Source organism: Pectinophora gossypiella, chromosome 15 (genome assembly GCF_024362695.1).
Source record: "Pectinophora gossypiella chromosome 15, ilPecGoss1.1, whole genome shotgun sequence".
NCBI lineage: Eukaryota > Metazoa > Arthropoda > Insecta > Lepidoptera > Gelechiidae > Pectinophora > Pectinophora gossypiella.
This window is the reverse complement of record NC_065418.1, coordinates 4,526,652-4,540,680: the sequence shown is the minus strand read 5'-3', so window position 1 is coordinate 4,540,680 and position 14,029 is coordinate 4,526,652. Positions and strand designations below refer to the sequence as shown.

The window sequence follows — 14,029 nt, the reverse complement described above, 5'->3', positions numbered from 1 at the left end:
CTAATAAATCGAAAACCAATGAACTGAAATCAAACTGAAATACCTAGTTATGAAGTTGCCAAACCAAAAAAAAAAGAAATAAAATATAACCTCAAAAGTTGTCAACCGAAGTTTGAATTAAAAATTGTATTTTACAAATTTGAAGAGGTTTTGTGTCACATTACTACTGTAAATGCAAGTTTGGGTCGTTATTTCGTTGTATTTCCAGAAATTGTAAAAGTTACACAATGGCTTTGCCTACAGAGATGAGCGAAGCAGATCAAATGAAAACTGTAAGTATTATAACCACATTTTGTTATTCATTAATACAATTTACTTAGATTTGGGAAAAATAATATTCTTTTACTTATTTATTTTTCTTTGAGATAAAGTAATGAATGTTTGTGATAATAAAATGTTTCTTTCTGCGTCATCATGTATGAGGCAAAGAGGTGTAGTTATCGAAAATCTAACCGAAATTAATTACGTTATTCATGATATCTAAAAGAAAATCATTTGATCATCAATTAACTTGGTCGTTAATTTTCATATTAATGTTGCGTAATGCTTCCTTTCAGTTCAAAGAGTTCCTGATGCAGTACAATAAGCTGTCAGAGTTATGTTTCAATGACTGCATACATGATTTTACTGCCAGATCTCTTAAGCCTTCAGAGGTGAGTTACTATAGTAATATTAATATTAAAATAATGTAACTCCTCTTGGGGTGGAGAGAGTCAAATTTTCTAAGAATACGCCTTAGTGCCACTCTTGTTTGTTTGTTTGCATATTCTTTATTGCTTTAAAATACAAATACACACACACACACTCTTCGTATTTGCATAGAATAAAGAATAATTCTATGTATAGAATGGTAACTCTCTACCTTGCTCCAATTCGTATCAGGCAACATGCTACAATTGGCAATCAGAGAAATGGCTCCAATGTTTCAGTCACTGGCCTGCTGCCCAACATTGAGTGATAATTGATCATTTGTTTATTTATTTCAAAAAGTTTATTTCTTTTTATTTCAGGATAAATGTACCCTGAATTGCATGGAAAAGTACTTGCGGACAAACCAGCGAGTGTCACAACGGTTCCACGAGTTCCAAATGATTGCCAATGAAAATATGATCGCATTGGCTCAAAAGTCTGGTAACCCAAGCTAGTTTACCTCCATGTAGTACAAATTGTATTTATTTATTTTGTTAGATGTTTTGTCAAGTCTATTGGCAAATAAAATATTGTTAAACAAATATTGTTTTTGAAAATTTCCAATCTTAATCTCCTAATAGCCAACTTATGGAGCAATTACTCAACCTTAGGGTAAGTATAGACTTGACCATTTCAATGTAATGTGACATTTATACAAATGGTACAATACAGGCAGATGCTCAATTTTCCTCAAACATTTATATTGCACCCCCCATTGTTATTAGGCTGATCCCTTATCACCATAAGGTTCATCATATCCAGCTTACGACATCGTATCAACAGTGGTTGCAAGTTGTCTTTGATTACTTGTGGCTCTGCCCACCCCATTAGGGATTACGGGCGTGAGTTTATGTATGTATGTATTTATATAACATGAAAATGTTCTTGCCCTACATCCCAGTAGGGGATAATAGAGTTAAAAAAAGAAGAGTAACATTCTTGCCAATGCTTGAAGCTGTTCTCAACGTAATGCTCACAACAAGTGAGCTGGATGTGTTGTTACAAGGAATCGCTGAAGTCTATACCCATCTTTGTATACCGGCCAACTTTTGAGGGACTTTCCAGACTACATTCCTCAAATACAATATATGTATGTAGATGGTGCTGTATAGATTTTTCTTCGTTTAACCTTCTAATTTTATGGATAACAGACATGTATCTTTTCTTTGTTTTTGGGTATAAATGATGACCCTTTTTATTACACCCAGGTACAATTGCATCTTCCACCCTTTATTATTCTTATCAAATAAGAGAAGCAATATAGGTAGCAACATAATTCTATACATAACGTGATCCAAATATCAAGCAACAAATATTTTTATATACATAAATGCTTCTGCCATTACATTGTAGTTAGGAATAATTATGTACCAAAGCAATGAGAAAATAGGTAATTATATCAAGTTAGCTGTACAACGCCATCTATATCAGTTTTGGCGAACATAGCCTGTAAAGTCCCACGTTGAGTGCTACTATCTCTAATAATGAAAGTCATTCATAGAAAAAGTATTAGTTTATTGAAAGTAAATATTCAATCTTTGTAATGTTTCTGAATAATGTTCTGTATGTACTTCTGCTTCAGTCTATATTTCTCGTACTTGAAGTAAACTGTGTAAAATAAGTGATCCATATTCACTGCAGGTCTCAACAGTCTTTGTAAGCGTGTCAACAATTCAATTTATTTGCTATTTTTACGGGAAGCAGGGGGGGATGCAGAGGACGCAGGGGCAGGAGCGGCTGGAGCCTGTTGACAAGTAAGGCATACACTGCTTCTCTTCGGACACGGTTTATAGCACTTCGGCTCGGGCGGCGAGAAGTCTAACACAAACGAGGATTGGGAGCTCGTATAATCAAAGTGGTAGTCGTTGAACTTAGCTTCAACGCTGAACTTGGCTTTGTCATCGGATTTGATGTCGTCAAAATCAGTATTGAGGACGTATTTTAAGGGGTAAGGTCCGGAGGGGTGGTTGGTTATTTCTGAGGGTTTCGTCACGATACTGTATTGCCCGTTATGTCTTATGACTCTGATAAGCGGCTGGCAACAGGGAGGGCCTTTGCAGCAGGTGGTCGAAGGGCAAACGGTAACACATTTTGGAGGCATACAGCAGGATTTGAAGCAAGGTGGCTTGGAGCAGACGGACGCACACGGGTTGCACTCGCCGCATTTCATGCAGTTGTGTTGTTCAATCCGGCGGAGGACAGAGCATGATATGTGGCCGGGCCGCCAGCCGCAGCGCAACTGGAAACAAAGTATTTGATGTTGTAACTACGCGTTTTACGGCTTTTAAATCTGATTGGCCGAATCTGCCATGAACTTCCAACTAATGGCGGTAAGCGTGGTGATCAGAAGTGATTCATAGATAGGGCAGGGGTAATTTATGAATTTGGCGTTTTGAGACTACTGGACCTTTTGCAAATTGACTAAAACCCAATGTATCGAAATGGGCTCTCGCAACCAACATAGGTGACGCCGTTATTCTTAGGTGTATAATCTTTGTTTATGTCTTTGTTTTGCTTATGCCATCGGTTTGTTAGAGCAGGCTCACTTATGCCTCTAACTCAAATCCTAACTATAAGCGGACATCACATTTTTTTAGGGTATTTTACTAAACTGTCCAAATCACTTCCTCGCCCTCGGTCTATCTACCCATCCTATATCTACCCACTATAAGGTATAAGCCTTCTTTTCGATCCTGTGCTAATCTCATCCACTGCTTTCAAGCAGTGTTTCGCTATGTTTTCTTGCTTTATCGGGCCAACTACCGAAATAATTAAAAAAAATATGTAAACCTGATGTTCAGGCGCATCCCTAGCCGTGTAGAGCCATCCCATGTTCTTCGGGACTGGCCCCGGCCTTATGTCCTCCCTGTCCAGACATCTGTGCTTGGGTAAGTCGCACCGCCCCAAGCAGCTCACGGCGATCTTGTTAGCTATAACATAAAAAATAATTCAGATTCCGATGTGTAGATGCAGATATACAAGCTGTTGTGACACATACATACATACATAAACTCACGCCCGTAATCCCTAATGGGGTGGGCAGAGCCACAAGTAATCAAAGACAACTTGCAGCCACTGTTGATACGAAGTCCAAAGATGGATATGATGAACCGCTGCTGTTGTGCTGCTGTTGTGACACGGTAACCAAAATTTTGGGGAATGATTCAGATTTATTACTCTGAGCTGAACTTTGTCATTACGGTGTCACTAACACCCTGTTAGAGAATGGATCGGACCTAGGGCCTTGGGAAAGCTGGGCTTAAGTGTGGCGTAACACCACAAACCCACTTGACACCTGCACGCAGGAGCTGGTATTGGGTTCACAAAATATGTCATGCCAACGAAACGATAAGAGGACTCAGCTGACGTAGAGCAGTTATACTTACTCCATGTGTGGTCTTTGTTGTAAATGGCTCATTGTTAATTTTAGGTGGATTCAGAGAGTATATGATGCAATGACGCTAGCTTTTAGCCTGAATATGCTAAAATGCATTATGAGAGTAAGTTTTATAAGTACTTCCGGCACACCTGGCGGAACGATGCCCGGGACAGGGAGGGTTGGAAAGAGAAGGGGGAGGCCTTTGCCCAGCAGTGGGACATTGATTAGGCTACAGAAAAAAAAATATACTCTTGATCCTATATCTAGAATCGAGTCTTCGTTCATACCTACACATTTTATCTGGTTGATATTAGAGCCTCGATGGCTGATGACGTATAGACAGTAAACTTGCGAGTTGAAAGTGAGCAATGCTGCAAAAAGTGACTATGATTGCTCTGATACTTTGATTAGGGATTTAACAGTAAATACAAATACGGCCAAAGATTTGAAGCCCCGTTGAAACGTGTGTGAAGGTGGAATATTACTTGGTAGACTTTACTTACTTTTTTCGGATTTACAACAACACGCCATATCTTGGTAAATTAGGGTATCCTAAAAAGATAAAATTCTTATTAATAACTGAACTGTGATAATAAGATGTTACGCAAATGTTAAAATATGGTGTATGTATCTTGGTTTTATATATTATATAAAAAAGTAATCACCTATAGGCTCAATTGGGTAGTTACCTATGTCAAAGATAAATTATGCAATTCTGGTTACTGATTAAATACAGATGTAAATATATCTTATCTTATATCTTAAAGGTGATTGAAAACGTTTTTCTATTTAACTTATTTATGAATTTTAATAAAGAAAAATGTAATAATAAGTGCGACATTTTGTCACGATTTTCTGACGTCACAGGTTGCTTTTTCATACAAATTCCGTGGTAATTTCGTATTTTGACGTTTAGTAAAAAGTACCTGATTCGACTAGTTGGAAACTACCCTATAGTATCCATGACATCAGGATAATTGCACCCACACGAAAGAAGATAACTAGCCATTGTTTAACACATAACATGGCATATCACCTGTATTCCCGAAGTGATAGGCAGAGAGAGGTCTATGGCATATAAGTACACCCACTCCTCGCCAGATGTACAAGTCCCATGCTATTAGTTAGGTGAAATTTTATCCAAGTTGCCCATAGCTTTACCCAAATGGCTAAATATAATCAAAGGAGGAAACCTGGTTGGAGTTTTGGGGTGTTGGGGGGCACTATGAGTTGAGATTTAGAAAAATTTTGATCGATTTAGTATGAGCCGTGGACATAGCCGAATTTTTGAGTCAAATTAGTATGGGGCAGGGGCTTAGTCGAATTTTTAGTAAAATTAGTATGGAGCCAGGACTTGCGAAAGTTTTTAAAAAATTTGGGGGCGCTATACAAAACGTTCTTTTGATATATCTCAAAAACGTAGCGCAAAAATAACAAAATTTTGACCCCTTTTAGATGTCTATAACCCACACCTTCCACATATATTAAATTTAAAAAAATATATCAAAAAAAGTTTACAAGCCCAGCTTCTATATTAATTTTACTCGAAAATTCGCCTATTTCCTTCAGGTACTTACTCATTTAAAGCCACAGGGCGATGGTGGACGCTCGCCATCATCTTGTCAGTCAAATGATTGTTTTTTTGGTTATTGCCGTCGATACTACATGATATAGAAATTGTATGCAAGTCGATTGGGTGTCCGAATATTTCGGATCGTTTTCTTCTTTTTCAATGGTTTAACTTTACTGCAGTAAATCACATGTTCTGGGACTTATGGGCGGCGATGGGTTGTCTACAGAGTGATTTGAAAGGTGACAGATAGAATGTATACTGTTTATTGAAATGAAACAGCTTTTCTTAGTGGCCAGGATCTTTTTATCAATTCAGAAGCAAACAGTTCTAGGAAAAATAGTTTTAATATGCCTACGATCGACCTATAGACGCTCTGTATGCGCCAGTCAACTATCAAATTAGCGTACTTATTCAGTGAATTTCCACAACACACACACACACATCATACACACATATATTCACGCGTACTTCCCATTGGGGTAAGCAGAGACTGTGGAATTCCATTTTCATTTTGAAAGCACTCAGGTAAAGCATAATGTTTTAGTACTCTAATAGGTATTCATTGAATATTTTGTCTGTTCTTATGACTAACGACAAACAAACTAAGATCGCAGGCAGGTAGGTAAGTTGTGGGGCATAACGTAGTAAAGTTACTTTTTAGATAGCGAGAATTCATATTTTATACGCTCTGTAATCTGGCGCTTACGCATAAGTCTCAAGCGCTAGCAGTGCGAATGACCGCACAAGCCACACATTCTAATGCCATCGACCTTTCCAAGGATTTGGGCGTTTACAATCACTCTATTTTCGTTTAGATAAGTAAGTATGACAATGATATCCACCTTCCTTAAAATTGGATTAGAAAACCGTAGGTTTACCTATTAAGGAACATCAGTTGAATATGTTGTCTTATCGAATATCTACAGTCTTTATGAATGATTACATCGAGTAAGATCTTGATACAGTTGTCGTTTCCAGGTTTTGGCGTCGTCACATCAATGTACTGGGTAGGTAAGTACCACCTACAAATTTTAATACAGTTTAGGTACCTAGGTACCATTGTAAAACAAAAACATGTTTTTTTTTTTGTACAGACAAGTGTTCTTTTCCATAAATAATATCACCAGAAGCTGCTTCTTACTCTTGATTTGATTTACGTAAGTAGGATGTTACTGTTTCACATTTATTGATGTTTAGTCTTCTTTTGACTCCATTTCTCTTGCGGTTTCCCGATTTTCCTCGACATTCGGCAGCAGATTATGATAGGCCCAAATATGCATATGAGTACGAGGAATACTGATATGACGTCAAGGGAGACGTATTGGTAGAGAGGGACAACGGCTGCAGCAGTACGCATGTGACGTATTGGTAGAGAGGGACATCGGCTGCAGCAGTACGCACATGTGAGCATAATTCTTTAAAGAATAGAATTCCTCCTTGATGCTTACCCAAAATATCTACTTGTGGCAACCAACTGTCAACATAAACCTTATTTTTATCAGCCAATAAAGTCTTGTTGTCCCCAAATAAACCTCTGAGGGAATTCTTTTATAGCTTCTAAGATGGCTTCCACTTTTTCTGGGGCCATCGCCGAACTCTTCACTATTGAGCCAAGGCTAATGTATATTACGCCATCTCTAGCTTCATCGACAAATTTCTTGAGATCCTGTAAATTTTATATAATATGTAGAAAATTGGGTGTTATAAAGTACCTATGTATCTATTTAATTCAAAAACTAAGAATTTCAAAGAAAATGACTTCAATGTTGTTACGTTGCTCTACGGGTTGAAAAAGCAAAAGTAGTTAGTAGCAAAGTAGTTCATCTAAAAAATCAATACTTATTGCAATTTGACATTTGCGCTTATAAAAGTAAAGCGCAGTGCAAACAAATGTCAAATAGCAATATTGCTGTTTTAGATTTTGTTTTAGATGCATTGCTTTGATGTGGCCTTTTTAAACCCCCTGGTGTTAATTCTGATAATTTTAGTTTTAGTTTGACAGTCCTACCCCTTCGGGAATATAGGTGCGATGCTATGTTATAGCTGACAGGTCTAAGTTATTTTTTTCTAATTTTACAATCGTGAAACTTAAATAAAGCCAAAGGTGTCTGAAAACCAACGTATTTAACCAATATGTGCTGCCCATACTCACTTATGGCGCCAAAACATGGCCGCTCACGAAAGAGCACATTTATAAAATTAGAGTGGCACAAAGGGCTATGGAGCGCGCCATGTTAGGCATCCACCTGGTAGATCGTATACCAAACGTCGGAATTCGGCAACGCACTAAAGTCGAAGATGTAGGTATACGAATCTCTAGGCTTAAGTGGAGATGGGCAGGACACTTGGTAAGACGGGAAGACTACAGATGGACTAAGGCTGAATGGTGGCGATGGGATGGTATGCGATATCGAGGCAGACCACCAGCCCGGTGGTCGGATGACATTGTGAGGTATGCCGGAAAGCAATGGATGTGACTTGCACAAGACCGGAAAGGATGGCGTGAAAGAGAGGAGGCCTATACCCAGCAGTGGGTGGATACAGGCTGAGTAGATGGATTTATAGAAACTTAAATAAAATTATGTTTTAAAATTTGAAGTACCTACTCAAAGTAAGAATAACACTCACTCCATATAATGGCTTGGCTTTGGACACGTGGTATCCCCCGACCTCTATAACATTGACTGGAAGTATCTTTGAACCCGTCATCACAAAATTTTGATATAACAGAAGAAATTTCATTTCTCTCGCCAGTTCTTCCAAAGGAGGAATGTCATCGAAGTATTTAGCAAGCGTATTTTGATTATTTCTTTGAGACATCCAATAGTAATCTTGTTTGAAATAGAAGTCTAGTATGAATCGTTCTAGTCTGAAAAAATGTTGGTCTAGTGCCTCCTAGGAAATGGAAAGACACGTAGGAAGGATTGTACGGAATCCTTAATCTGTTGTGGTGGTAAGGCATGAGGATATGCGACGTGGTTCCTACAACTGGGGCTCCCAATTTGTAAGCAATCCCAAATCCACAGTCACTGTTGAACTGTTCCAGTACCACCACATCAAACTTTGCTTTCTCCTTGATCAACGCTTGCACTTGTTTGTTCATTAATATCACTTCACAGTTTTCTGATCCAGTTTTTCCTAGGTATAGTCCAGACAGCAACACTGATAAATAAGTCCTCTCTATTGGTGGATCAACATTCTCAACCGACTCAATCGTTCCAGCCAAACTTATATCGTGGTAGTTTTTAGGTGGATTTTTTTGTGGAAAATGTGATATCACTGTTACATTGTGACCTCGCTCGGCTAATTCTTGCAAAAAATCTTTGAACACTATAAAATGACTTTTGCCATTGTAAGGATATATTTCTAGAATGTTTAGACTGAAAGCTGTGTTTATAAATATTAGTAATATTGCGGAGAACAGATTTGTATTCATTTTTAGAAAGGAATTTAGAATTAGATAAACAAGTCACATTCACGGGAGTGACGCACACACACTAATATCACAGATTAATAACAGATAATACGACTGTTATCGATACATCACAAATTGGAACCGGCGCGGCGTAGGAAAACAATGATAACTATATTCTCCTACTGGTTTATAAAACACACCAACCACCCATACAGTTATTTAAGTACACTTCTGATTTCATATCAGAGGACATAAAACAAGCCACTAATATCCAAGCAATGCACGTTAGACTGTTCGAACCTGATCTGCTTGTAAAAGCGATGTTTACGAACCGTCAAGGTCAATACGCTTTGATGTGGTAACGGCAGTTCACACTTGTAATAAGTTTAGATTAGTCATTCGTAAATCATGATTCTACAGACAGCTGTTCAGATTCTTATCCATGCCATGCTTCTTATACTATGTCTGTTATCCATGCCATAAGAATGAGCCCAGCAAATTATTTGTAATCAGTGGTGAAATTATGAACCATTAGTTCTCATAATTATAAAAAATATGTTTGTGTAAGTGTTTTTGGTCTATTACAGAAACGACATGTACCCGAGGTCTTAAGTGTAACCAGTTAATTTATTACTTTGCAAGAAACTGATTGGACAGCTTATCGTACGTAATGTGTAATAAAAATACAGAAATTATATCAAGGGAGAGGCATTGGTACTCAATTTGATTTAGATAAGTAGGATGCAACTGCTTCACAATTTATTGACGTTTAGACTTCTTCTGTTGACTCCTTTTCTCTTGCCGTGTCCCAACTTTCTTCGAGTTTCGGCAGCAGAGGATGATAGGGCTAAATATGCACATAACGAGTACTAGGAATACAGATATGACATCAAGGCAGAGATATTGGTAGAGGGGGGAATCGGCTGCAGCAGTACGGAAGTTAAGAGTGGGATGACGCGCGGCAAATTCGGTCCAGAACACAGCTGTGTCCAGAGCTGATGTCGGACGATCATGCCATGCTTTTGATATTTCTTTCACTCTTTCTTGGAACCTGAAAAAATGTTGCTCGAATTTAGAGTAAAATTTTCATTGACTAATTTTGTGACAACTAGATAGGGTTATCCTAATCTGCGCTTTATTGATTCGATAATGGTCCCATTATCTAATTGTCACTTCCAAGTCTATCCGGACTTAGAAGTTAATCAGTATATTTATGTTGAAGCGACTTTCGCTATCTCAATAGAAATTAAATAACGTTTCAGGAATTCACGCTGTCAACGTTTTCGGAAATTTTAGATAAGTACCAAAATTTATTGCTGTGGATACCAAGAACGGACATTGTCTGTAGGTACACAGGCAGTCAATGACTTTTACTGGTCTTCTTCTATTGTGTGGGCTGTGAGCTGGATGACCAACCTCATTAACCCTGGTATCAGGGTTAATTATTGAGCAGCCAAAAGTCCCTGATGTGACTCATGTAACGACTACCACTACCATACTGGTTTTAAAAGGTTCACTTACCCAGGATTCAATACTTTCTTAAGAGCAGCTACTAAGGTTTCTTTAGTAAGGTCCTGATATTGCAGTTCTACACCTAGCCCACTTTCGGCCATGGCTGCTGCATTGGATGGCTGGTCTCCCATGATTGGCATAGCTATCATTGGCACTCCATAGTGCAGACCCTCAGTGGTACCTCCCATGCCAGCGTGGGTAAAAAATGCCTTAGTTTTTGGATGACCTGTGAACAAGTTTTGTTTTTTATAAATGGCGATATCAATTAGACGGGCTATCGCACTATCCCCTACAAGTTTAAATTCGCAAAATAATCACGTACACACGGTACACATAATATCATTCTTAATGTGAGTGTTGTGTGAGCATCCGATAAATAATAGTGAAATGAGGGTAGTTACAACCACATTTTCGTTGTTACAATCATTAGTCTTGCTAGTAATTCCGGGACAACGGTCGTACAAAGTCGGGTGAAACGCCGAGAAAAATAATTTATTAAGGTTTAAAAAGGTTAGTAATGTTTTTTATACCTTATTAGATTTCCTACCCCGCATCGACTATTTTGTAATATTATACTTATGTGTAGTATGAAATTATTCCCTTACACACATGTACTGCAACACTTATAATACTTAAATCGCAGTCTTTCAAGTTTTCTACAGTAATATATTTTGTTTCATCTTCAGCCTAACTTCTGCGTCGCTTAGGATGTGAGCTGAATTCCCCGGGGAGACGTCACTGAGGGCTTCATCTGAAGGTACGTACATGCACATCAACTACATCTGTCTTTGTTCTAGCATAAAACAATAGTTTACCTTAAAAATATATCGAAGGAAAGTTTATGAGGAGCTGTCGCGACCAGAAAGAAAAGTGACAGACGATGTTTTAAGTACTTGTTTTGTTTAAAAAATGTGTGGTAACAACCTATCTAGTTATACATATTATAATCTATGTACATAATATGCTCGTTTGTCGTAGGTAAGTGGAGGGAGCTACCATGGATTTTCACGGATTTCCACTTACTGCGATGCTTGCTTCAGGATTATTTTGCCTCATCCGAACTCTTCAAATTCTTCGAAGGCAGGTACATACATGGTATTATTCATATATAAATATGTCTGTTCTGCTTACCTAGTATATCAACTTGAGGTAACCAGCTATCGATAAACAGTTTGTTGTTATCCACTTGAAGAGAATCGTCCTCCCATTTCCATATGAACCTCTGAGGAAATTCCTTCATAGCCTCCAACACAGCTTCTCGTTTCTCAGCAGGCATTGTGGAGCTTTTCACTACCGATCCAAAACTTATGTATACTACTCCATGCTCGGCATCGTCTACGAATTTCTTTAATTCCTGTTAGAAAATATATTTTGTCAATAAAGAAGGCAGGGATTTATAAACTAATTTGATTGTACTAACTGTTCGTATATGAGCATAATTCATAAGATAAACCTTGCACACGCATTTTATTCATCGTGATCTCCTTATTGAAGTGATCTGTTATGAATTATTTACGACATGGCCGAGGTTATTAGTAAAAATCGTAGACAGTAGGCGAGACAGTTCGAAATATTAGGTAAGTGCATTGATTGATACGACAATCGGAAAACAATAAGTATGGAAATATACTTTTTTAAACTTAGAAATTACACAATGTTTGTAATAAGACGGTGGTAATCAACCATATTCGAAAATGATGAATATTATATAATTTATGAATAATAATTAATAGTAGAAGTTGTTTTGTGATTACATACAATAATTTAAAGTTCACATCGTATTTTTACGTGTAGAAAGCACACTCGTGGACAAAGATCGTGATAGAGGCTATTTACATAAAACACGATACCGTTATAATGATAGGCACTTAATTATTATTTTCATTCTTACCCTAGTCAACGGCTCGGCTTTCGACACGTGATAACCACCAACCTCGATCACGTTAGCTGGAAATAGTCTGGATCCAGTCAGAACAAAGTTTTGGTATAAAAGCAAAAATTTAATATCACGAGCCAGATCCTCCAAAGGCGGAATGTCATCATAATATTTCGCCAAAGCATTCTGATCGTTCCTCTGAGTTATGTAGAAGTACCAAGCCTTGAATAATATATTAAAGACAGCCCTTTCCACTCTTTGGAAAAGTGACGGCTTAGTACCTCCTTCGAGAAAGTGAAAGGGTACGTATGATGGATTATATGGAGTGCCTAATCTTGGATAATGCCATGGCATCAAGACCGAAGATTGTGTAGCTACCACGGGAGCACCCAATTTATAGGCAATACCCAACGCACAATCAGTGTTGAACTGTTCTAGCAATACCACATCAAACTTAGGTTTTTCATTCACCAACTTTCTCACTTGTTCATTCTCTAACATAACTTCACAGTTCTTATTCCCACTGTTCATTAGGTAACTGACTGTGTCTAATAAAGTCCAATAAGATCGCTCCATAGGCACATCATCAGCAAATACTTTCATAGATCCCGCCAGACTAATATCATAGTAATTATTTGTCGCATTTTTCTCCGGGAAATGAGATATCACTGTCACTTTATGTCCCCTTTTGGCCAATTCCAATAAATGCACACGATAAACTAGGAAATGGCTTTTTCCGTGATAAGGGAATATTGCTAGTATGTTAAATGAACAGACACTTTGTATTGAAGCTAATAAAAATGCGAATGTAGAGACCTTCATTTTGGTTTAGTTTTTGTAGCGCGCGAGTAATTGACGCACTGAAACGCGTCTGTTCCGCCAGCCATCAAGGTTAAGACTGGCGTTTGCGGAAAATATTTACCTAAACTAGTTGCATCGATAGTCAATCGATAGGGTTTATTATTGTGTAAAAATACCTATGCAGAATTATAGAAGAATAGAATAGAATTATGCTGCTATATACATTGCTTCTTTTCATTTTGATCAGAATAATAATGGGTGGAAGCATGGTATGGCAAAACCAGGTATGCTCAATCCTATGAAAAGCCGCGATTGTTAGCCGTTTGATGACGTAAGTGTTACCACTGTGTTACCATTAACTTGGTATCTCCAACATTCCCAGGACGTAAATTTTATTATAGAAAATTAAGTGAATTAGTGACTAATGTACATAATTAATTGCTATTACTTGTCACATAACATTTAAATGCACGGTAAACTATATTTTTGTAACATCTGTCACACTGCATTTATGGCAAATAAAGAATCTTATCTTATCTTATCATAAGTACCTATATGAAAATCATTAAAACTGTAAGTATTATTTTTACTAAATATTTGAAATTGCCTTGCAAATTATATTTGAAAACATTGGTCGTGCGTGGGTAATTTATTTTTTACGAAATGGCAACGCAGGGTGGGATGACGTCAGCTGGGTTAACCTTGAAATGTTAGCTGTCACTTTTGGAGCATACCTAGTATTCATATACCATAGGTGGAAGATTGGTGGAAGATGTGTTGTGC

At 37.7% G+C, this 14,029-nt stretch overlaps 4 protein-coding genes across 4 annotated transcripts in view; 2 read left to right on the top strand and 2 right to left on the bottom strand.

The window, feature by feature from the left end:
• LOC126373241 (mitochondrial import inner membrane translocase subunit Tim9-like) lies at nt 1–1,232 on the top strand. Its single transcript, XM_050019304.1, has 3 exons — nt 1–272; nt 558–653; nt 1,011–1,232. Exons 1-3 carry the CDS (start codon nt 228–230, stop codon nt 1,143–1,145), a joined length of 276 nt encoding a protein of 91 aa, XP_049875261.1. The 5' UTR covers nt 1–227; the 3' UTR covers nt 1,146–1,232.
• Nucleotides 1,233–2,188: 956 nt separating this feature from the next.
• LOC126373178 (uncharacterized) lies at nt 2,189–8,662 on the bottom strand. Its single transcript, XM_050019220.1, has 4 exons — nt 8,271–8,662; nt 4,573–4,621; nt 3,481–3,620; nt 2,189–2,929 (listed from the first exon to the last, which is right to left on the bottom strand). Exons 1-4 carry the CDS (start codon nt 8,460–8,462, stop codon nt 2,369–2,371), a joined length of 942 nt encoding a protein of 313 aa, XP_049875177.1. The 5' UTR covers nt 8,463–8,662; the 3' UTR covers nt 2,189–2,368.
• A 994-nt stretch (nt 8,663–9,656) lies between these two features.
• Nucleotides 9,657–13,349, bottom strand: LOC126373134 (UDP-glucosyltransferase 2-like). Its single transcript, XM_050019155.1, has 4 exons — nt 12,461–13,349; nt 11,701–11,923; nt 10,579–10,795; nt 9,657–10,108 (listed from the first exon to the last, which is right to left on the bottom strand). The coding sequence occupies exons 1-4, from the start codon at nt 13,265–13,267 to the stop codon at nt 9,817–9,819; spliced, it is 1,539 nt and encodes a 512-aa protein (XP_049875112.1). The 5' UTR covers nt 13,268–13,349; the 3' UTR covers nt 9,657–9,816.
• Nucleotides 11,014–14,029, top strand: part of LOC126373095 (semaphorin-2A-like) — a 624,036-nt gene continuing 621,020 nt past the window's right edge. The window contains exons 1-2 of the mRNA XM_050019093.1: nt 11,014–11,079; nt 11,256–11,326. The gene's annotated coding sequence lies outside the window, so the exon portion shown is untranslated. The remainder of the gene's footprint in view (nt 11,080–11,255; nt 11,327–14,029) is intronic.